The sequence below is a fragment of the Rutidosis leptorrhynchoides genome, chromosome 6 (genome assembly GCF_046630445.1).
Source record: "Rutidosis leptorrhynchoides isolate AG116_Rl617_1_P2 chromosome 6, CSIRO_AGI_Rlap_v1, whole genome shotgun sequence".
NCBI classification, from domain to species: domain Eukaryota; kingdom Viridiplantae; phylum Streptophyta; class Magnoliopsida; order Asterales; family Asteraceae; genus Rutidosis; species Rutidosis leptorrhynchoides.
In genome coordinates, this window is record NC_092338.1 from 47,667,892 (window position 1) to 47,694,213 (window position 26,322).

Sequence of the window (26,322 nt, forward strand, 5' to 3'; positions counted from 1 at the left end):
ACCATCATTTGGCAACTAGCATAAAATATCTCATAAAATTACAAAAATATGAGTAATCATTCATGACTTATTTACATGAAAACAAAATTACATATCCTTTATATCTAATCCATACACCAACGACCAAAAACACCTACAAACACTTTCATTCTTCAATTTTCTTCATCTAATTGATCTCTCTCAAGTTCTATCTTCAAGTTCTAAGTGTTCTTCATAAATTCCAAAAGTTCTAGTTTCATAAAATCAAGAATACTTCCAAGATTGCAAGTTTACTTCCAAGTTTTCTAAATCCATTCCAAGTAATCATCCAAGATCAAGAAACCTTTGTTACTTACAGTAGGTTATCTTTCTAATACAAGGTAATAATCATATTCAAACTTTAATTCAATTTCTATAACTATAACAATCTTATTTCGAGTGGAAATCTTACTTGAAATTGTTTTCGTGTCATAATTCTGCTTCAAGAACTTTCAAGCCATCCAAGGATCCTTTGAAGCTAGATCTATTTTTCTCATTTCCAGTAGGTTTATCCAAGGAACTTGAGGTAGTAATGATGTTCATAACATCATTCTATTCATACATATAAAGCTATCTTATTCGAAGGTCTAAACTTGTAATCACTAGAACATAGTTTAGTTAATTCTAAACTTGTTCACAAATAAAAGTTAATCCTTCTAACTTGACTTTTAAAATCAACTAAACACATGTTCTATATCTATATGATATGCTAACTTAATGATTTAAAACCTGGAAACACGAAAAACACCGTAAAACCGGATTTACGCCGTCGTAGTAACACCGCGGGCTATTTTGGGTTAGTTAATTAAAAACTATGATAAACTTTGATTTAAAAGTTGTTATTCTGGGAAAATGATTTTTATTATGAACATGAAACTATATCCAAAAATTATGGTTAAACTCAAAGTGGAAGTATGTTTTCTAAAATGGTCATCTAGACGTCGTTCTTTCGACTGAAATGACTACCTTTACAAAAACGACTTGTAACTTATTTTTTTGACTATAAACCTATACTTTTTCTGTTTATATTCATAAAATAGAGTTTAATATGAAACCTTAGCAATTTGATTCACTCAAAACGGATTTAAAATGAAGAAGTTATGGGTAAAACAAGATTGGATAATTTTTCTCATTTTAGCTACGTGAAAATTGGTAACAAATCTATTCCAACCATAACTTAATCAACTTGTATTGTATATTATGTAATCTTGAGATACCATAGACACGTATACAATGTTTCAACCTATCACGTCGACACATCTATATATATTTCGAAACAGCCATAGACACTCTATATGTGAATGTTGGAGTTAGCTATACAGGGTTGAGGTTGATTCCAAAATATATATAGTTTGAGTTGTGATCAATACTGAGATACGTATACACTGGGTCGTGGATTGATTCAAGATAATATTTATCGATTTATTTCTGTACATCTAACTGTGGACAACTAGTTGTAGGTTACTAACGAGGACAGCTGACTTAATAAACTTAAAACATCAAAATATATTAAAAGTGTTGTAAATATATTTTGAACATACTTTGATATATATGTATATATTGTTATAGGTTCGTGAATCAACCAGTAGTCAAGTCTTACTTCCCGACGAAGTAAAATCCTGTGAAAGTGAGTTATAGTCCCACTTTTAAAATCTAATATTTTTGGGATGAGAATACATGCAGGTTTTATAAATAATTTACAAAATAGACACAAGTACGTGAAACTACATTCTATGGTTGAATTATCGAAATCGAATATGCCCCTTTTTATTAAGTCTGGTAATCTAAGAATTAGGGAACAGACACCCTAATTGACGCGAATCCCAAAGATAGATCTATTGGGCCTAACAAACCCCATCCAAAGTACCGGATGCTTTAGTACTTCGAAATTTATATCATATCCGAAAGGTGTCCCGGAATGATGGGGATATTCTTAAATATGCATCTTGTTAATGTCGGTTACCAGGTGTTCACCATATGAATGATTTTTATCTCTATGTATGGGATGTGTATTGAAATATGAAATCTTGTGGTCTATTATTATGATTTGATAATATATAGGTTAAACCTATAACTCACCAACATTTTTGTTGACGTTTTAAGCATGTTTATTCTCAGGTGATTATTAAGAGCTTCCGCTGTCGCATACTTAAATAAGGACAAGATTTGGAGTCCATGCTTGTATGATATTGTGTAAAAACTGCATTCAAGAAACTTATTTCGTTGTAACATATTTGTATTGTAAACCATTATGTAATGGTCGCGTGTAAACAGGATATTTTAGATTATCATTATTTGATCATCTACGTAAAACTTTTTAAACCTTTATTGATGAAATAAAGGTTATGGTTTGTTTTAAAATGAATGCAGTCTTTGAAAAACGTCTCATATAGAGGTCAAAACCTCGCAACGAAATCAATTAATATGGAACGTTTTTAATCAATAAGAACGGGACATTTCAGTTGGTATTCGAGCGTTGGTCTTAGAGAACCAGAATTTTGCATTAGTGTGTCTTATTGAGTTTGTTAGGATGCATTAGTGAGTCTGGACTTCGACCGTGTTTACTTGAAAAATGATTGCTTAACAAATTTTGTTGGAAACTATATATTTTTAACATGTGAATATTATGTGATATATTAATCTCTTAACATGATAGATGTCTACCTCTAGAACAAGTCCCATTGACTCACCTAATAATAATGAAGAGTCAAATGTAAATTGGAATGATTCGTGGACTGATTCACAAGTTCCCGAAGAGGAACCGGAAGAAGAGTCGGAACCGGAAGAAGAATCGGAATCGGAAGAAGAATCGGAACCGGAAGAAGAAATAGAACCAGTGGGGGAAATAATAAAACGGTTAAGTAGAAGAAAATCCTCAACCAACCGACCAAAGTTAATTATGGTCAATGGTGTTTCCGCCAAGGAAGCAAAGTATTGGGAGGATTACCAATTCTCCGATGAATCGGATCCCGACAAGGATTCCGATGATATTATAGAAATTACCCCAACACAATTTAATAAGGCAAAAGAAAACAATAAGAGAAAGGACATAAAAATAGAGAAATTTGATTCCAAACCCGATGAACTTTATATGTATCGTCAACACCCGTATTTCTTAAGTTGTGACAATAACCCGGGAACCTCTAAACCACCAGGTTTTTCTAAACCGTTGTGGAAAACGACAGCTCGTATTAGGGGAACATCATATATCCCTAGAAACTTGGCAAAACGAACCAAAACTGAAGAAGAAGAAACGAGCGAGTTGGAATAAGATAGTTGTATTCGTGTGGTGTAATATATGTAATATAGTGTGCTTATGCTTTATGATATATGTAAAAATTGCTTGTATTAATAAGTATTTTTTTTATGAATCTAACTCTTGTCTATTTTACAGTATAAAAACACAAAATGGATAGACAACCTAATATTTTAAGAGACCTACCCGGAGACATGATTGATGAAATCTTGTCTAGAGTCGGTCAGAATTCTTCGGCACAACTATTTACGGTGAAATCAGTTTGAAAGACATTCGAAGAACGTTCCAAGAATGTCTTGGTTTATAAGAGACTTTCGTTTGAAAGATGTGGATATCACATTGGGAAACCCATAAGTTACGATGTGTTTACTTTGACGCATATATTGCGGGGAACCCAAATGCTATTTTACGCAACGGATTAAGAAATTATTTTGACTCAATGTATCCGAATATAGGACTTCATGATTTAGAAAAAGCGGCTAACATGCAACATAAAGAAGCATGCTATGCTTACGGGTTAGTAATGTTCGCTTCTCACCAAAGTGAGAAAAAGAACATCGGGCTACAACTATTAAACAAAACGTTCCCACGAGTGACGGAGTCGGTAATTGGGGTAAGAAATGAGGTTTTTAGGTTATTACGAGACTGTTGGTCATTACGTAACCCTCGTCCCTTTGACGACGTTACAACACGCTGTCTTATCAACGGCCATAACGGTTATGTTCCACAAGACCAAGGATGGGAAGTAGTCCTAGTAAAACCAGAATGCATGACTTGTTTCTGGACGTATGAATTACGTGTCTTTATTGCCTTTGCTGAACGACTTGTGTACTAGCTAGAATTATCTTCACAACTATCTTGTATCAAAGTTATTGTGTGCTATATTTCATGCTTTATGTAAAATAAGCGGTATTGTAAGTTTGTAAAATATTGTATAAAAGTTTGAACGCGAAATATTATTATAATCAGTTTTTCATATAGAATTGTAGTAGTTGAATTGTATATTAGCTACTAAGTATGAACTTAACGGGTCGGTACTACCCGAATTTAAACTTATAAAATGCTAATATGAAGAAAAAGCTTTTATAAATGAGTTCATATTATGCTACGAAATACTATTAACTACTCTTAATATTATGTATGATTAACTTGTTCCATTTGACTATTTTGAAGGAAATGGCACCGACTACTCGACACACCGTGAATATGAATGAAGAGGAATTCCGTACTTTTCTAGCTTCAAACATAGCCGCAGTACAGGCTGCGCTACATACCAACAATAACCTTGGATCTAGCAGTACAGGAAATCGTGTAGGATGCACCTACAAAGAATTTACTGCCTGCAAACCTTTGGAATTTGATGGAACCGAAGGACCGATCGGATGGAAACGGTGGACCGAGAAGGTCGAATTGGTGTTTGCCATAAGTAAGTGTACTGAAGAGGACAAAGTGAAGTACGCTACGCATACCTTCACAGGTTCTGCGTTAACATGGTGGAATACCTATCTAGAGCAAGTGGGACAAGATGATGCTTACGTACTACCGTGGTCAGCATTCAAGCACTTGATGAACGAGAAGTACCGTCCCAGAACCGAGGTCAATAAGCTCAAGACAAAACTTAGAGGGTTACGAACCCAAGGATTTGATATTACCACGTACGAAAGACGATTCACAGAATTATGCCTATTGTGTCCGGGAGCGTTCGAAGATGAGGAAGAGAAGATCGACGCGTTTGTGAAAGGATTACCGAAAAGAATCCAAGAAGATATAAGTTCACACGAGCCCGCCTCCATACAACAGGCATGTAGAATGGCTCATAAACTAGTGAACCAGATTGAAGAAAGAATTAAAGAACAGACTGCTGAAGAGGCCAATGTGAAGCAAGTCAAAAGAAAGTGGGAGGAAAAAGGTGATAAAAATCACCAATACAACAACAACAGCAATTACAACAATAATCGCAACAATTATCCCAACAATCGCAACATCAATCGCAACTACAACAAACGGCCCAACAACAACAACAACAACAACAGCAACAACAACAACAACAACTACAACAATCATCCCAACAACAATAGCAACCGCAACAACAACAACAATCAGAAGCAGCTATGCCAAAGGTGTGAAAAGTATCACTCGGGGTTCTGCACCAAATTTTGCAACAAGTGTAAAAGAAATGGTCATAGCGCGGCGAAGTGTGAGGTCTACGGACCAGGGATTAACAGAACGAAAGGAACAAATGGTGTCGGAACGAGTAATGGCGGAGCAAGTAGTGTCGGAGCAAGTTATGCCAATGTAGTTTGTTATAAATGTGGAAAACCGGGCCACATTATTAGAAATTGCCCGAACTAGGAGAACACGAATGGACAAGGCCGCGGAAGAGTTTTCAATATTAATGTGGCAGAGGCACAGGAAGACCCGGAGCTTGTTACGGGTATGTTTCTTATTGACAATAAATCTGCTTACGTTTTATTTGTTTCGGGTGCGGATAGAAGCTATATGAGTAGAGATTTTTGTGCTAAATTAAGTTGTCCATTGACGCCGTTGGATAGTAAATTTTTACTCGAATTAGCAAACGGTAAATTAATTTCAGCAGATAATATATGCCGGAATCGAGAAATTAATCTGGGTAGCGAAATATTTAAGATTGATTTGATACCAGTAGAGTTAGGGAGTTTTGATGTAATAGTTGGCATGGACTGGCTGAAAAAGGTGAAAGCAGGGATCGTATGTTATAAAAATGCAATTTGCATTGTACGAGAAGAAGGAGAACCCTTAATGGTGTACGGAGAAAAGGGCAACATGAAGCTACATCTTATTAGTAATTTGAAGGCACAAAAACTAATAAGAAAAGGTTGCTATGTTGTTCTAGCACACGTCGAGAAAGTACAAACTGAAGAAAAGAGCATCAATGATGTTCCCGTCGCAAAAGAATTTCCCGATGTATTTCCGAAAGAATTACCGGGACTACCTCCACATCGATCTGTTGAATTTCAAATAGATCTTGTACCAGGAGCTGCACCAATAGCTCGTGCTCCTTATAGACTCGCACCCAGCGAGATGAAAGAACTGCAAAGCCAACTGCAAGAACTATTAGAATGTGGTTTCATTCGACCAAGCACATCACCATGGGGAGCTCCTGTTTTGTTTGTCAAGAAGAAGGATGGTACATTTAGGTTGTGTATTGACTACAGAGAGTTGAACAAACTTACCATCAAAAACCGTTATCCACTGCCGAGAATTGACGACTTATTTGATCAACTACAAGGCTCGTCGGTTTATTCGAAGATCGATTTACGTTCTGGATATCATCAAATGCGAGTAAAGGAGGATGATATTCCAAAAACTGCTTTTAGGATGCGTTATGGTCATTACGAGTTTATGGTTATGCCGTTTAGATTGACTAACGCACCAGCTGTGTTCATGGACCTTATGAACCGAGTGTGTGGGCCATATCTTGACAAGTTTGTCATTGTTTTCATTGATGACATACTTATTTACTCAAAGAATGTTCAAGAGCACGAAGAACATTTGAGAAAAGTGCTAGAAGTATTGAGGAAAGAAAAATTGTACGCTAAGTTTTCAAAGTGTTCATTTTGGTTGGAAGAAGTTCAATTCCTCGGTCACATAGTGAACAAAGAAGGTATCCAGGTGGACCCGGCAAAGATCAAAATCGTTGAAAAGTGGGAAACCCCAAAAACTCCGAAGCATATACGTCAATTTTTAGGATTGGCTGGTTACTACAGAAGATTCATCCAAGATTTCTCCAAAATAGCAAAACCCTTGACTGCATTAATGCATAAAGGGAAGAAATTTGAATGGAAGGATGAACAAGAGAAGGCGTTTCAATTATTGAAAAAAAGCTAACTACGGCACCTATATTGTCATTGCCTGAAGGGAATGATGATTTTGTGATTTATTGTGACGCATCAAAGCAAGGTCTCGGTTGTGTATTAATGCAACGGACGAAGGTGATTGCTTATGCGTCTAGACAATTGAAGATTCACGAGCAAAATTATACGACGCATGATTTAGAATTAAGCACGGTTGTTTTTGCATTAAAGACTTGGAGGCACTACTTATATGGGGTCAAAAGTATTATATATACCGACCACAAAAGTCTTCAACACATATTTAATCAGAAACAACTGAATATGAGGCAGCGTAGGTGGATTGAATTGTTGAATGATTACGACTTTGAGATTCGTTACCATCCGGGGAAGGCAAATGTGGTAGCCGACGCCTTGAGCAGAAAGGACAGAGAACCCATTCGAGTAGAATCTATGAATATAATGATTCACACTAACCTTACTACTCAAATAAAGGAGGCGCAACAAGGAGTTTTAAAAGAGGGAAATTTAAAGGATGAAATACCCAAAGGATCGGAGAAGCATCTTAATATTCGGGAAGACGGAACCCGGTATAGGGCTGAAAGAATTTGGGTACCAAAATTTGGAGATATGAGAGAAATGGTACTTAGAGAAGCTCATAAAACCAGATACTCAATACATCCTGGAACGGGGAAGATGTACAAGGATCTTAAGAAACATTTTTGGTGGCCGGGTATGAAAGCCGATGTTGCTAAATACGTAGGAGAATGTTTGACGTGTTCTAAGGTCAAAGCTGAGCATCAAAAACTATCAGGTCTACTTCAACAACCCGAAATCCCAGAATGGAAATGGGAAAACATTACCATGGATTTCATCACTAAATTGCCAAGGACTGCAAGTGGTTTTGATACTATTTGGGTAATAGTTGATCGTCTCACCAAATCAGCACACTTCCTGCCAATAAGAGAAGATGACAAGATGGAGAAGTTAGCACGACTGTATTTGAAGGAAGTCGTCTCCAGACATGGAATACCAATCTCTATTATCTCTGATAGGGATGGCAGATTTATTTCAAGATTCTGGCAGACATTACAGCAAGCATTAGGAACTCGTCTAGACATGAGTACTGCCTATCATCCACAAACTGATGGGCAGAGTGAAAGGACGATACAAATGCTTGAAGACATGCTACGAGCTTGTGTTATTGATTTCGGAAACAGTTGGGATCGACATCTACCGTTAGCAGAATTTTCCTACAACAACAGCTACCATTCAAGCATTGAGATGGCGCCGTTTGAAGCACTTTATGGTAGAAAGTGCAGGTCTCCGATTTGTTGGAGTGAAGTGAGGGATAGACAGATTACGGGTCCGGAGATAATACAAGAAACTACCGAGAAAATCATCCAAATTCAACAAAGATTGAAAACCGCCCAGAGTCGACAAAAGAGCTACGCGGACAGTAAAAGAAAAGATATAGAGTTTGAAATTGGAGAAATGGTCATGCTTAAGGTTTCACCTTGGAAAGGCGTTGTTCGATTTGGTAAACGGGGGAAACTAAATCCAAGGTACATTGGACCATTCAAGATTATAGATCGTGTCGGACCAGTAGCTTACCAACTGGAGCTACCTTAACAACTCGCGGCTGTACATAACACTTTCCACGTCTCAAATTTGAAGAAATGTCTTGCTAAAGAAGATCTCACTATTCCGTTGGACGAAATTCAAATCAATGAAAAACTTCAATTCATTGAAGTACCCGTCGAAATAATGGATCGTGAGGTTAAGAGACTTAAACAAAAAAAGATACCGATTGTTAAGGTTCGATGGAATGCTCGTAGAGGACCCGAGTTCACCTGGGAGCGTGAAGATCAGATGAAGAAGAAATACCCGCATTTATTTCCAGAAGATACGTCAACACCTCCAACTGCTTAAAATTTCGGGACGAAATTTATTTAACGGGTAGGTACTGTAGTGACCCGAACTTTTCCATGTTTATATATATATTAATGAAATTTTTATTTACATGATTAAGTGTTTCCAACATGTTAAGCAATCAAACTTGTTAAGACTTGATTAATTGAAATAGGTTTCATAGAGACAATTGACCACCCAAGTTGACCGGTGATTCACGAACGTTAAAACTTGTAAAAACTATACGATGACATATATATGGTTATATATATAGTTAACATGATTTTATTATAAGTATGTATCTCATTAGGTATTTTAACAATGAGTTATATACATAAAAATGAGACTATTAATTTAAGAAACTCGAAAACGATATATATAACGATTATCGTTATAACAATGTCTTACTAGGTACATATGAATCATATTAAGATATTGATACACTTGGTTAATTATGTTAAATTATAAGTAAATATATTATTAAGTGTATTAACAATGAAATACATATGTAAAAATAAGACTACTAACTTAATGATTTCGAAACGAGACATATATGTAACGATTATCGTTGTAACGACATTTAACTGTATATATATCATAATATCATGATAATATAACAATTTAACATCTCATTTGTTATAATAAATAATGGGTTAACAACATTCAACAAGATCGTTAACCTAAAGGTTTCAAAACAATATTTACATGTAACGACTAACGATGACTTAACGACTCAGTTAAAATGTATATACATGTAGTGTTTTAATATGTATTCATACACTTTTGAAAGACTTCAAGACACTTATCAAAATACTTCTACTTAACAAAAATGCTTACAATTACATCCTCGTTCAGTTTCATCAACAATTCTACTCGTATGCACCCGTATTCGTACTCGTACAATACACAGCTTTTAGATGTATGTACTATTGGTATATACACTCCAATGATCAGCTATTAGCAGCCCATGTGAGTCACCGAACACATGTGGGAACCATCATTTGGCAACTAGCATAAAATATCTCATAAAATTACAAAAATATGAGTAATCATTCATGACTTATTTACATGAAAACAAAATTACATATCCTTTATATCTAATCCATACACCAACGACCAAAAACACCTACAAACACTTTCATTCTTCAATTTTATTTATCTAATTGATCTCTCTCAAGTTCTATCTTCAAGTTCTAAGTGTTCTTCATAAATTCGAAAAGTTCTAGTTTCATAAAATCAAGAATACTTCCAAGATTGCAAGTTTACTTCCAAGTTTTCTAAATTCATTCCAAGTAATCATGCAAGATCAAGAAACCTTTGTTACTTACAGTAGGTTATCTTTCTAATACAAGGTAATAATCATAATCAAACTTTAATTCAATTTCTATAACTATAACAATCTTATTTCGAGTGGAAATCTTACTTGAAATTGTTTTCGTGTCATGATTCTGCTTCAAGAACTTTCAAGCCATCCAAGGATCCTTTGAAGCTGGATCTATTTTTCTCATTTCCAGTAGGTTTATCCAAGGAACTTGAGATAGTAATGATGTTCATAACATCATTCTATTCATACATATAAAGCTATCTTATTCGAAGGTTTAAACTTGTAATCACTAGAACATAGTTTAGTTAATTCTAAACTTGTTCGCAAATAAAAGTTAATCCTTCTAACTTGACTTTTAAAATAAAGTAAACACATGTTCTATATCTATATGATATGCTAACTTAATGATTTAAAACCTGGAAACACGAAAAACACCGTAAAACCGGATTTACGCCGTCGTAGTAACACCGCGGGCTGTTTTGGGTTAGTTAATTAAAAACTATGATAAACTTTGATTTAAAAGTTGTTATTCTGGGAAAATGATTTTTATTATGAACATGAAACTATATCCAAAAATTATGGTTAAACTCAAAGTGGAAGTATGTTTTCTAAAATGGTCATCTAGACGTCGTTCTTTCGACTGAAATGACTACCTTTACAAAAACGACTTGTAACTTATTTTTACGACTATAAACCTATACTTTTTCTGTTTAGATTCATAAAATAGAGTTCAATATGAAACCATAGCAATTTGATTCACTCAAAACGGATTTAAAATGAAGAAGTTATGGGTAAAACAAGATTGGATAATTTTTCTCATTTTAGCTACGTGAAAATTGGTAACAAATCTATTCCAACCATAACTTAATCAACTTGTATTGTATATTATGTAATCTTGAGATACCATAGACACGTATACAATGTTTCGACCTATCATGTCGACACATCTATATATATTTCGGAACAACCATAGACACTCTATATGTGAATGTTGGAGTTAGCTATACAGGGTTGAGGTTGATTCCAAAATATATATAGTTTGAGTTGTGATCAATACTGAGATACGTATACACTGGGTCGTGGATTGATTCAAGATAATATTTATCGATTTATTTCTGTACATCTAACTGTGGACAACTAGTTGTAGGTTACTAACGAGGACAGCTGACTTAGTAAACTTAAAACATCAAAATATATTAAAAGTGTTGTAAATATATTTTGAACATACTTTGATATATATGTATATATTGTTATAGGTTCGTGAATCAACCAGTGGCCAAGTCTTACTTCCCGACGAAGTAAAAATCTGTGAAAGTGAGTTATAGTCCCAGTTTTAAAATCTAATATTTTTGGGATGAGAATACATGCAGGTTTTATAAATAATTTACAAAATAGACACAAGTACGTGAAACTACATTCTATGGTTGAATTATCAAAATCGAATATGCCCCTTTTTATTAAGTCTGGTAATCTAAGAATTAGGGAACAGACACCCTAATTGACGCGAATCCTAAAGATAGATCTATTGGGCCTAACAAACCCCATCCAAAGTACCGGATGCTTTAGTACTTCGAAATTTATATCATATCCGAAGGGTGTCCCGGAATGATGGGGATATTCTTAAATATGCATCTTGTTAATGTCGGTTACCAGGTGTTCACCATATGAATGATTTTTATCTCTATGTATGGGATGTGTATTGAAATATGAAATCTTGTGGTCTATTATTATGATTTGATAATATATAGGTTAAACCTATAACTCACCAACATTTTTGTTGACGTTTTAAACATGTTTATTCTCAGGTGATTATTAAGAGCTTCCGCTGTCGCATACTTAAATAAGGACGAGATTTGGAGTCCATGCTTGTATGATATTTTGTAAAAACTGCATTCAAGAAACTTATTTCGTTGTAACATATTTGTATTGTAAACCATTATGTAATGGTCGCGTGTAAACAGGATATTTTAGATTATCATTATTTGATAATCTACGTAAAGCTTTTTAAACCTTTATTGATGAAATAAAGGTTATGGTTTGTTTTAAAATGAATGCAGTCTTTGAAAAACGTCTCGTATAGACGTCAAAACCTCGCAACGAAATCAATTAATATGGAACGTTTTTAATCAATAAGAACGGGACATTTCATTTAGAATGCAAACGATTTGGATAATCAACTTATACTAAATCTTGTGGTTCAAATATATACGTTTACTAATACACCTATGATTTCACCAACGTTTTTCGTTGACAGTTTTCTATATGTTTTTCTCATGTCCTTGAATGCTAAGTGATACATGCTTCCACACTATACTTTTTAATACTTGATTGGATGTCGAGTATACATGCATACATGGAGCGTCTTTTGACTTACTTTAAATTGTGTCGCATAGGTTTCATTTGTACTTTAAACGTTGTAATATAACTAGTCGTTGAACTGCTTTTGTAAACTTGAAACATCCATACATTTGAAATGAATGCGACATATTTTGGTCAAACGTTGCTTTAAAGACTTATGACCACGTGACGGGACCTAAGTAGACGGCGCCGTCAATGACGATTTTGTCGGGTCGCTACGACCAGTGATTGAAAAAAAGCACTAGAACTAGCAACAATGTTTAAAACAAACCACAATGATTCTCATTGATGTTAGACCATTCCCAACCCTGACTATGACGTCACAGGCAGTTGGGACACTTTTTGGCCAAAAAGTGCAATATGACTCTGACTGGGCAGTGTCAGTTTCTGACCTTTTTAACCCAAAATATCAGTTTTCAGTGTCAGTTTCAGTAGGGTCCACCAGTTTTTAAATTTTGCATTTTTTATATATAATTTAACACATTATTTAATATTTGAAAATAAGATATTTATTAATAATAAAAACCAAATACAAATAATTAAATAAAAAAATTAATAAAAAAACATACAATATAAAATAATAATAATCTTAAAGATTACATAAATAAATACTAATTCGTTGGTCGAAATGCCGTTGGAAGATTCCAAATATGCTCGATTAAATCTTCAGTCAGCTGGTCGTGCACCACTCTATCCCTTATTTCTCTTGTAACAACGTCTTGGTCACGTCCACTATTACTAACACGTTGCTCTTTCCTTGGTTCATCTGTGGGGCACGACATTCCTTTGATTAGTGTCGCCCAATCAGGATATATACCATCGGCAAGGTAATAACCTTTGCTGTATTGATGACCATTAACCTCAAATGGTGTAGATGGAGTTGTTCCCTTCTTTAGTGCATCAAAAACTGGTGATGATTCAATACATTGATATCATTGTTAGAACCTGCCATCCCGAAAAAGGCATGCCAAATCTACAAGTCATATGAAGCCACTGCTTCATGCATAATCATCGGTTTCTTGTGATCACCCCTAGTGTATTGTCCTTTTTGAGCGACCGGACAATTCTTCCATTCTCAGTGCATACAATCGATACTACCGAGCATACCCTTGAATCCATGCTTCTCCTCATGTGCACTATATAATCGTGCAACATCGGTTGCTGTGGGAGATCTCATGTATCGACTTTTATGTAAATCAATAATACATTTACAAAAGTTGTCTAAACATATTACTGAGGTTTGCTCACTCATATGTAAATATTCATCGAGAGCATCGGGGCTTAATCCATAAGCCAATTGACGTATAGCCGAAGTACACTTTTGTAAAGTAGTAAACGACTGCCTACCAAGTGCATCATTTCTTTCTCTAAAAAATCGAAATGTTCAGGAATATAATTACCATTAAAAGTAGTTATACCTTGAGCTATACGTAGAAATAAGTTTATGCGCATTCGAAACCGCCTTTTGAATTTCTTAGCAGGGTAAAATGGTGCGTCGGCGAAGTAATCGTTCCAAAGACGTTGCGCTGCTGACTCCCGATCTCTCGGAATGTATCAACGAACTCTTGGATTACGAGGAACGGACTCGACTTCAGACTCTTCGTCCAATTCTTGAATAAGTTGGATAATACGAACATCCTCCGAATCTGAATCGGAAGCTAGTAAATATGACGCCATAATTTTTTTGAGTAATAAGTATATTTTTTGAGAGTAGTTGTGTTATTTTTTTATTTTTATTATTTTTTGTAAAAATGATATGCAAGAATGGGTATTTATAATGGGAAAAAAAGGAAAAACGACTATAAAGCCGTTGCCCAACGGCTATGACACGTGGCCCAATCCGGATGCGACACCACCAACTGACCTTTTTTTCCGTCGAGATCCCGACTAACGCCCGTTAGTGACGAAAACTGACGCCGCGTTAACGGCCGTCAGTTTTCGTCAGTTTTGGCCAGCAAGGACTGACCTTGCAAACCGACGCCCGGTTAGGAAAGGTCTTATGGCTATTAGATATTTTGCTCGGTGTTTAGTACTATTATATAAATATAAATATAAATATAAATATAAACTCTAAATAAATCATAAATAAATATAAAATTACTTAAACAATTCAACCATTGCTACTTTATACATATATACTAATAATTTGCGTAAAAACCCAGCAATCCCATTGCCCAAAACCCCCCAATTACTGTTATACTGTTACACTGTAGTTGGTTTTCCTTTTTTTTTAAACCATTCCCATTTCATTCTCTCTCTCCAGATCCTTCAACTTACAAACCCTAAGTTCACAATCGTCCCCTATCAATCAGCTGAGTGATTTAATCAAACCCTGGAAGATAGTTCATATGTTTTGGTACTGAGCACCCTAATCCTTCGATTTTGTCTTCACTGCCGTTCTATATTCAGATGATGGTAAAAGTTGACATTCCAGATGGCGTTAAAATTTGATCTTTCCCTGATGTGGAATATCTTTTGATGTTTGTGGGTTTCGATTTCAGATGCGTGTTTTGAATGGTTGCAATAACTTCAAACAATCGGGATATTATCGTCATCACGATCATCAATATTTAAGCATCAACTTTGATGGTATGTTTTTACATGTGTGATGATATAAGTGCTATATGCAACCTTTTGACTAAAGTTAAAATATATCTTATAAAAGTTTGATGCAGGTGCGCAAGTAGTTGAATTGTGATTTTTCAAGTGCACGAAAGGTGTTCGATAAAATGTTTGAAAGAGAGAGAGTTACAGGGTATAGTTTCATATACTAGATAGAGTCATGATTAGTTTTTTATTTATAATACTGTTAGTTACGTGATCCATTGATGGTACTCTTCCTGCTACTTATTGAATATGCTTTTTATAAAAGATCATATTAAACAATTTTTAATGATGACGAGGTGGATATGTGACAAAATGAAGCCCTTACAAGGGATGGGTCTAATAGAAAAGCAGCTCCAATGTTAGTTTATGTCGTCTTCAACCATAATAGAAAAATTGTTGAGCAGGTATTAGTATTCTTTATTATCCTTTTTCCGAATAAGCAATCTATAAACTTGCCTGTTGGTTCGGTATATTTAGTTAACGAATGGGCTGATTCGATCATACCCATTTTGAAAATTTTACCGTTTAACGATGAGTTATGATTTTCAATATGGAATTTGATTGATGTAAAGTCGAAAGAGTTTGTGATTTCAAAAAATGTATGTATAGTTGTTCTTTAAGTCTAGGCTTCCTTTCGTAATGATTAATTTTGGCTCATGACTGTGACTAATGACTATATATTCGATAATAATTTGAGTGGTTTCCGTGGTAACTGGACGTTTAGGGAGGTTGTGGTAAATTTAGATGGTGGTGTAATATGGTGATGATAAAGAAGGCAATACGTGCAATAAAAGGAAAAAGAAAATCAAGATTTAACTTTGTATCTAATTATTGTGCAATTTAAATGATCTTATTATTTCATTGATGATTAAAGTTACATGCTTTATGGAGGGGATTTCGGTAGATATTTTTCTCTTTGTGATTGTACTATTTTCAGTTCCTGACACATTATTAAGAAATATATGTTAGCACATTTTTTATTATAGATAACTTTTGGTTGCAGATTTATTGTGCTGTTGGGTAATATGTATTTGTTGGTAACATGGTTTTATTCTTGATTATGACAAAGGTGGCTAAATCCATGGGTTAGGGGTGTTGCTTAGTGCATCCGAAACTGATATTTGTTGGTACCTATAACTTGGGTTAACCCAAAATAATTTTGGCCAAAAACATTCAGATTTTGTATATATAGGTAGTGGGTGTATTATACTGCAGGTGTACTGACTAATGATAATAGTTTCAAGTAGGATGATTCAACCTTCTTTAAATTAAAATTATATTACGTACGTGTGTATTTAGCAGATGAAATTATGGTAGCTTATGCGTGAATGCATTATCTATTGATTAATTGACTAAAATTTTTTGTAAGATGCTTTTTTTTTCAATCTACAGGTACAAATATTGATTAATGATATTGAATGGAAGTTAATGAAAGTTACAGTTATGGAGTAAGCTTTTTTAACAAATAAGGAAGTAATTAATGAAAGTTACAGTTATGCAGTGAGCTTTCTTTTCTTCTCATTTTTGGTTTTAATTTATGCATTTACTCATTATATCCATGTTGGCATTGTACAAATATATTTAGTTTTACTAATGTTTTAATGGTTTGGCGCCATTTACGTTTAGTCTTAAACTTGATTTATATATAGAGCGAAGACATGAGAATATATAAAGAAACTAAAACTCACCTAATAAGAGAGAATAACTCCATCATTAGTCTTATATTATATGCTTTCATTTCTGATTGTTTATGTTTTCAGTCTCATGTTGAGGTTTTTGTTGAGATAAGTTCGCGTCTGTTCACGTAAGTCCTTGCTTTCATTGCATTTTTTCCCGTCGTAACTTGCTTTGCACCTGATGATTCGGTTGAATGGCTTTATGATCATGATGGTTATAATCCCAAAGAGGGCGCCTTTATGATGGGGTTGCAGTTTTATCATGTATTTATTGGTTTTATAAATTGTTTTGTTCGCTTTTTAAGAAACTTTATATATTTTGGTGACTAACATACTATTTACTTGATTCACTAACCTGCTATGTGTCATTTTTAATGCAGTATACAACCTCTCATGCTCTTCAATTGCACGAAATGGTGGTTTCTCAAGAGGTATATCAACATACAAACGGATTGGAAGGTAACTGTTATTAATAGCATTAATTGAAAATTAGATAGATGTTATTTGCATATAATTTTTTTTGGCCATAGCTACTTTGATTTTCATATATTGTTCAATTCAGCTATTTGCATATATGTGCTATTGTTAGATGATCAGATGGTTGCAAAAGATGGTATTTGAAGGTCACTTAAAAATCTGAGATCATCTGAGATCATACGAAAAACTTCTAAATGTGTTGTTTTGCTTACTAAAGCAACAACCTCGACGGTTACATCCATCAGGTAGGTAAGATAAACGAATTTCCTACTAAAATTATATTTATGTTTCTTATGACAAAAAATAATATTTCCTATTTGATATGCAGCTCAATTGTCTTTATATTTTGACATATGATGATTATAACTTTGTAAGTGGCGATTTCAACCCACTTCATATATACATGTCGATTTGGGTTGCATTTTGTCGATAATAGGTATGGGTGGATGGGGTTAATAAAGACTATTAGCTATAAACGGGAATTGATTAGATGATTATAACTACTAAACTCATTTTACATGGTTAAATTACAACGTTAATTAGATATGATGATTCATGGTGCCAAGACCCTGCTAAGATTCTTTGTGTACTCGCAGGGCTAGAGGTCTCGGGTTCGAACCTCGTCACCCGCTCTAGGAATTGAAATATATTCCTTGAAGGTGGCCCAAAGGGAAGGTTTTACCGACCCGCTCCGGGACTAAGGTCCGGCCCGCCTGCCTCTCGGGATGGTTTAAGAGTCGGATCCTCAGAGTGTGGTTCGGGTCTCCTGCCCGAAAGCGCGTGTGTGTGTGCAAATGATGAGTGTCGTTGAAATAAATGATACGTTGAAAAAAAAAAAAGTGAAAGCACATGTTACTATTTGTTTTCTATATTCCAAGTTGTAGTAATTTGTAGATATGAATCATTGTACCAAGGCTCAACCAATATTCTAAAGTGAAAGCACCTACTACTAGGCAGGGGTGTTCAAAATATCCGAATCCGAAATCCGAATCCGAAAATATCCGAAAAATCGGATATCCGATTTTTCGGATTCGGATATCGGATGGAGTTTTCAAAATTTTCGGATATTCGGATATCCGAATATCCGAAATTTCGAAAAGAATCTGAAAAAATCCGAAAATTATTTGAAAATTATCCTAAATATTCGAAAACTATCCGAAATATTCGAAAAAATATCCGAAATATCCGAAAAATATCCAAATTATCCGAAAATATTGGAAGTTCTTAAAAATATCGGATATTCGTATAATCCGATATCCGAATCCGAAATTTCGGATATCCGAAAATCGGATATCCGAAATTTCGGATTCGGATTTCGGATGGGGTTTTCACTATCCGAATTTTCGGATACCCGAAAATTCGGATATCCGAATTTCGGATATCCGAAAATGAACACCCCTACTACTAGGGATGGCAATGGCCACCCTATTCGGTGGATATCCACCCGATCCACCCGCTTCGTGATGGATATGGATGACCCTAAATGGATATGGATACGGATATGGATGAACCTAAATGGATATGGATATGGACATGGATGAAAAGTTTCATCCATGGATATATCCATTACCACCCGAAATACATATACAAATACGTAAATATAGATATATGCTTACATAATTACTATTATAAATTCATTTACCATTAGATTTACATTTTGCTTTCAAATCTATAATGAAATAGCTATTATATATTACAATATAACACGTATATCTAACAAAATAATTTTACAATTTCATATCTAATTTTTCATAATCTATGTTTTATAATAAATTTTAAAAATTTTGTTATATCTTCGAAAAAGATTACATATTCTTATGGATATATTTTAATTATGTCATTTATATTTATTTTTGATATACTACGTTTTTATTTTAATCGCATATTAGAAAATATTATAACATTTTATTAATATCTATTGGATATCCATTAACCCGCTTAATCCATTGGATATGGATATGGATGGATGACCTGAAACTAAATGGATATGGATATGGATATGGATGAACAAAAATTAAATGGATATGGATATGGATACGTCATCACCCGATCCATATCCGACCCATTGCCATCCCTACCTACTACTATTAATATGCAAATATGCTTTCTAAGACGTTCATTTTCGCTTATCTAAAAACACAATTCAAAACACGATTCCGTTTGATGTATGAAACCCGACGCAACGCGTGGACCACCAACCTAGTTGCTATTAAGTTTGTCACTATTAATATTTAAACTTCTTAATATAATAAATGAAATGGGGACAGACATGATTTGATTGATAGCAAATCATTTAAATACAGATTGATTACGTTTCACAATGTAAAAATCACACTATCTTTTACACCAAACATTAAAAATTACTCGGTACTTATTTATTATTGTAAAACGTGGGAGATTGAACGGCTAGGTTTTCGCATATCACCGAGAGCGAACCAGTTACAGCTAATTTAATTTGATTAATTCTAGCGAGCCGGTTATTAATTTCATCTATAAAAGCGAAAGAAAAAATTGGTTCAAGAAGCAGAAATAGAAGAATTCAACGTGTTCATAAAGGATACATGAGTTCATGCATATCGGTTTCTTGTTTCGTAGTTTACATTTGGTTTCGAATTTCCTTGCTTTTGTTTGTAATTGGGTTTGGTAGTCTCGGTGTATGTTAGATTAGGCTCGGTATATATAGTTTCGTGTGTTAGTCGTTTTTAAGGAACCTCATCAAGGTTTCTCTCTTGTATCTTTCGTTGAATTCCTTTTCTTTTCGATCATGTTTTCTATTTTTATGAAAGTTAAAGTTTTCATTATTTTTGAAAAACAAACAAACACTCCTAACTAATGTACAATTTGATACACATTTACACATTTATTTATTCCATAGTTTACATATAATTAACATGAAACATTCTACAGTTAAGGCATTTATTTGTAATCTCTACCTTTAGTGTTTTAACTTCATTTATCAGTTGATATCATCTTTTTAACAACTTAAAAATGTCCAACCAATCCCGAGTTTTGCTACAGTGATCAAACGTTAGTGTTTGTTATATGTACCAAGAGTCTCGTTTCTGCACAAGTTGAGGGGCTCGGTTTAGTTTGATTAATTTTTAGATTCATCGAGCCCGGCCAGTCATAACGACCTTAGATCTAAGCAGCAACATGGGTCGGGTTGAGAGTCGAGTTTAAGTCACTCGGTGTGCGTTTAACGCTAGTTTTTTCCTTTTTCGTGAACCAAATTTCAGGAACAACTTGCATTAGGTTATGTATTTTCTCCAATGCATAATCTGCTTCATTTGTTTTCATTGTTTTTCCAACCTATCAAATATAATCACATGTGTGAGATAATATTTCATAACATGAAACTATTTATTAAATTTATAATTATATTATAATTATAATTATAATTATAATTATAAATAAAGTCTATAATGACAACTTTAAAGGTGTCTTAGATTTGTACGTAGTAGTTTTTTTTAATTAAAAATGACCGTTAAAGAATTGTATAAGAATTTTATGAATCATAACGACAATCATTAAAGTCGTCATTATATAAAATCGATATTAAAATTATCGTTTATTTTTATTTTGTTAAGAGTATCAAGTAAAGTACCAAAACAGTTCGAAGGCCAACTGCTTTGCCTGCTGCAATGTTTCGAACATTGTCATCAAGAAACAGCTGTAAACAAAACAAAAAAAAAAAAAAAACAAAAACAAACACGTCACTAATCATACAAAGTGATAAAAAGTCATGACACCAATTAGTTACAACATTAGTGCCTTAATAATAATTTCATATGTATCCATCAATCATCATACAACTAGTTATTATATTACCTAACTATAGATGTGAACATCCACTATGAAAAGTCACAGATACAAATTAATGGAATAATAATTGATGTAGATGTCTCATTTAACTTTTTTTATGCAATAAATAAATGATGATTATTCGTATTCTTATATAACTTATTCATCATGAATTATTAGACTTTGGAGTGGTAGTATAAAGGATAAACTATCACACGATAATTTAGTTGGTTAAGCTGATTACATTGTCCCAACAAAAATTATACTATCTTGATCATTTCATTGTAATAAACATAAACATTTATATTTATATTTATATTTATATTTATATGAAAATTTATTGTTACACAACTTGGTGATCAAACGTACCGTTCGGCTTGGATCAATCTCAGCTACATCGATAGCGATATTGATGGCGTCTAACGAAGGCTTTAAAACCACAGGAAACTCCTGAGGTGATGAACACTTTTTGTTATTAAATAAATTTGGATTCATAGTCTCAAAACAAATGATCTGCTCGAAACAATCATCGATCCCTAAAAGACTTAGTGCCTTCATCGCATGAATCCTGTCCGAATTGGTGAAAATCTGAAACATTAGACGATAAAAAAAACACTTCAGATCAATTAATTTACATTTTTTAACAATTGTAATGTTACATTCATGTACAAAAAAGTTATGTATATCTTACGATTTTGCGTTGAGGAATAGTGAGCAAAATGTTTCGTAACTGAGGATCTGGTTTGATGAGATGGTAAGGCAACCTTCCGTGCACGATGCTATGATAATCATCAGCGCTAACATCATATCCTAATGCCTGAAATTGCAAAGGCGTTAGGCGTATGCTAATTGATAGTCCCAAACACAAATATAAAAGCAGTACACGGACGTTGGACTTAAAAAATTAAAATATACAAGTATATTTCATCCGTCTCATTATAAGGTGTACGTTATTATTTTGAATTATCACATAATTTTAATGTTTAACCAAACAGAAAAGAGTTAAGTGGATAGGGACGATACTTGATTGATGAAAATTTTAGTTAATGAGATTTTCTGAAACTGTTTTTGGTAGTCAAAATTGACACTTAGGATGGATACGTTTAAACTATCAGGTCTCCATTGTAAAATTATCCGGATAATTCAACTCATAGTTCAATTTTAAAAAGGCCCGCAAATAAAAGGTATGAAGGATGTATGGTATAGCTCGTTCAGTAAAAATGTAAAAACGAGAAAAAGGAAATTACTCTTAATCCTGCAAGAGTGCTTCCATAAGTTTTGAAGAGTTGAACACGAAGTGCGGAGGCTTTCCTTTGCTCAAATCCACATTTTTCAATGAGAAAATCTGCAAACAATCAACAACGTACGTGTGTGTGTTATAATTCATACAAAAAGAGTAAACGGATAAGACTTTCGTGTTCAAGGAAGGTAAAGTATACCATCTATGTTACGTTTAGTTGCATCACCAAACCCGATGTTAGACGAGTACAAAGTGTCGTCCAAATCTGCAAAAAAAAAAAAAAAAAAAAAAAAAAAAAAAAAAAAAACGAAAATTACTCATCACAAATGCTCGTAAGCAAGTAATTCTTATTAGCACTCGAGATCGAAAAGGATGATACGTACCGAAAATGAGACAATCGAAAGGAGAAGAGGAAGCCATTGATGAAATATATTGAATGAGATTGAGATGAGAAATAAGATGATGAAAAAAGCAGAGGAAATTTGAAGAGGGAAAATGCGTAATTTATAGAGCGGAAGAAATAAATGGATGTGATTGGTGACTCGCTGCTTCGAATACGTAACGTGATAAATGAGTTGTATAAATATCGTGTAGGACCGCGTTAAGATGAGCGCGTCACCCATCATGTCTAATCCAAATTAATAAAATATTACTACCTGTGTCTCATTCCAATAGTCCAGTATTCTATTTTGAGCTGTCCCAAATTAATTGTCCACTTTCATAAATAGAAAAGAAAGAAGATATTTCATTAGTGGATCTGGAGAGAAGATATTTCATTGGTGGAGAAATGAAGTTAGTGAAATTTTCTAAAACTGCGTGTTTTTTGTCTGTGGACTATTGAAATGAGACGGTGCCAATTATGTGGCAAAAAGAATATCTGTATTCATACTTATCTATGCATATATTATTCTATATTCATGTACTATGTATTTGAACATTATTCGTGTTATTATGATATTTTTGTTACATACTTGGAATATTTAGGTTTCAATTGTTTTGCTATAAATAAAATAATCACTAATTACTAATTTATTATCTGTCAAAGCATGGGTTTAAGAAGTTGTGACGTGGTTTAACGGTTGGTGGCATGCCTTCTTTAGGGGAGGTCAGGAGTTCGACCCCCGTTGACTACATATTAAAAACAAAATTTAATCTTTGCCATGAAGTATCCACTCATGACACCTTCTCATATCATTTGAGTGTAAAGGGGAGGGGGTTTTTACTTGACCGTGCCCTTAGATCGGTTTCAAGGTTTCCACCCGGGTAGCGATGGGGGCGGAGTTATTATCGCTGCATCGGCATAGTCGAAACGAGAGATGATCGCAACGGGTGTTTTAGTCTCCCTCGGATGATCTCAATTGCTGTAAGAAAAAAAAGCATGGGTTTATTAAAAAAATATTTAAGAAAATATTATTGTGGAAGAGAAGAGAAAAGGGTTGATATAAAACGTGTTATTTCGTCAATGTAATTTTTCCTTTAAATCGAATTAAGTAAATAGATTTTAAAATTTTGATGAGGTACAAATTAGAAATTAGAGAGGTGTCGTCTTGTAATTTTCTCTTTGTTTTCTTGCTTCTCGTTAGTGAATATAAATTTCGTCGTTCCAGAAAAAGAACATTTGAGTTTCATTACTTTGTAAACCAGGAATGGGTTAGTCCGCGCATCTATCTATCTATATATATATATATATATATATATATATATATATATATATATATATATATATATATATATATAGTAATTGAGTCTTAGAATCATAAGTATGGTGTATTAAATACGTTTAACTCAATAAAATTTACTCATGTAATTTAATAGACGGGTAAAAAAGGTTAAAAATTATTATGGTAAAAAATTAAAAAAAAATAAGACTATATTAAATAAAAACGTCATAATAAATTTTGAGTAATTAATGATCAATAAATATATAAACCTTTCATCTTCTAAATAACGTAAGTTATTTTTTTAGCCTATAAATATGTCATATCCATCCTATTTTTTCATATCAATCATACAAAAGAGCACATCATATTACTAATTTCTCAAATTTTTTTAAGATGGAAAGAAGAAGAAAAGATATATATATATATATATATATATATATATATATATATATATATATATATATATATATATATATATATATATATATATATATATATATATATAAAATATATGTTTGTTTATTTTTGTAGGTATCGAAGAAGCACCAATTTCAAAATAGTGTAAACAGCGGACAAGGCACGTAGAAACATGGTTAACTCTATGTTGGATCGATTCGTCCGAAGATCTTTTTTTAATGTTACTATTATGATATTATGATTATTATATTATATATTTGTACAACTTATATGATTAATAATTAAGATTATGATTACTATTATCATTATAATTCATAATTATAATTATGAATATGATTATGATTATTATTTTTATTATTATTACATTTTAGTTATAAGTCATATAACTATGATTATTATACGTGTACGTTTTTTATAGATGAAAATTTATAGATAATGTTTACTTAATATATATATATATATATATATATATATATATATATATATATATATATATATATATATATATATATATATATATATATATATATATATATGCAATGATATTATTATGACTATAATTCATAATTATAATTATGAATATGATTACGACTATAATTAATAATAACAATAATTATTTTTATTTTAGTTACATTTTAGTTATAATTTACATAAATATGATTATTATAGGTGTAATGTTTTTTTATCGATGTAAATATATAGATCATGTTTATTTAATTAATTTTCATATATATATATATATATATATATATATATATATAACGATATCTATCAATGTAAATATGAAATAAAAAGTTTAAAATTGTTGTTATTATTTATGTCATAGCTTAATTTTAAATTTATGACAAATTATGATAAAGAAAATGAAAAGATTGAAATTAATCATATAATTTATGACATATAAATTTTACTTATTATTAATGAATGTTTATAACTAAAGTTAAATTAAGGAAAATAAAAAGATAACAGTTATTGAAAACTTTATAAGGTTTACTACTCTTGGTGGTGTTACATATCTTTTTTATAATAGTTAATAAATAATTGTTAATTTTATATCAATTATGTGATGTAGTAATATGTAACGGTTCATGTTTATATTTAGATATTTTTTATGTACTCCAATTATTATGTATCTAATTATTGTCACATATGAAGTCATAAAGAGAGACCTTCAAAATTTTTATGGTATATTGTGAAGGTAATATATGTTTTAATATTATGAATGGTACTACAATATGCAAGTCTTATAATGTATTTTGGCATCATTTGTTAACTCATTTAACCACCTTTAGTAACTTTTGTTTATATATAGTTTCATGGTTAGTACATATGATCCGAATGTGCAGATTTTCATAGTGGCAAACAAAACATATGTACAAAATTCTACTTGACCACTTGCATAATGGAACCAACATCAAGTTTCACTTCAAGGTTAATATGTTTTCAACCAACTCCCGCCATGACTCGAACCATTCGGAACACGAATTTCAAAATAGTAAAATTTGAGACAAGTTGTGCAACGCACGGGCATTGCCTCCTAGTTGCAATGTAAATTCATTTTCATCAACAATATTGATATTAGTTGGACTATTAATCATTAGTATAATAATTTCTATTTTTTTTTACTTTTTTGGCGAAAAAACGAATAATCAGATAGAACGAGATCGTTTTTTCAAAAGTAAACGCTCTCAACAAGAATTACAAAAAAGACGGGGAAAACGGGTAAGCTCGCACTTAGAAAGCAAA

General features: G+C 32.9%; 2 protein-coding genes across 2 annotated transcripts; both read right to left on the bottom strand.

Moving 5' to 3' along the window:
* Positions 1-13,308: 13,308 nt before the first annotated feature.
* LOC139853610 (uncharacterized) lies at positions 13,309-14,374 on the bottom strand. Its single transcript, XM_071842990.1, has 3 exons — positions 14,283-14,374; positions 13,784-14,064; positions 13,309-13,604 (listed from the first exon to the last, which is right to left on the bottom strand). Exons 1-3 carry the CDS (start codon positions 14,372-14,374, stop codon positions 13,309-13,311), a joined length of 669 nt encoding a protein of 222 aa, XP_071699091.1.
* A 5,918-nt stretch (positions 14,375-20,292) lies between these two features.
* On the bottom strand, positions 20,293-23,020 carry LOC139852513 (uncharacterized protein C24B11.05-like). Its single transcript, XM_071841814.1, has 7 exons — positions 22,882-23,020; positions 22,698-22,763; positions 22,506-22,603; positions 21,950-22,075; positions 21,628-21,846; positions 21,062-21,127; positions 20,293-20,766 (listed from the first exon to the last, which is right to left on the bottom strand). The coding sequence occupies exons 1-7, from the start codon at positions 22,916-22,918 to the stop codon at positions 20,599-20,601; spliced, it is 780 nt and encodes a 259-aa protein (XP_071697915.1). The 5' UTR covers positions 22,919-23,020; the 3' UTR covers positions 20,293-20,598.
* Between the last annotated feature and the right edge of the window lie 3,302 nt (positions 23,021-26,322).

Coding starts and splice junctions, on each gene's coding strand:
- LOC139853610 (XM_071842990.1), bottom strand. CDS start 14,374: ATGGCGTCATATTTACTAGCTTCCGATTCAGATTCGGAGGATGTTCGT. Junction 14,065..14,282: donor GACGAAGAGTCTGAAGTCGA/GTCCGTTCCTCG, acceptor TCGATTTTTTAG/AGAAAGAAATGATGCACTTG. Junction 13,605..13,783: donor TATGCTCGGTAGTATCGATT/GTATGCACTGAG, acceptor AATCATCACCAG/TTTTTGATGCACTAAAGAAG.
- LOC139852513 (XM_071841814.1), bottom strand. CDS start 22,918: ATGGCTTCCTCTTCTCCTTTCGATTGTCTCATTTTCG. Junction 21,847..21,949: donor CTATTCCTCAACGCAAAATC/GTAAGATATACA, acceptor CTAATGTTTCAG/ATTTTCACCAATTCGGACAG. Junction 20,767..21,061: donor TTGGCCTTCGAACTGTTTTG/GTACTTTACTTG, acceptor TATATTTGATAG/GTTGGAAAAACAATGAAAAC.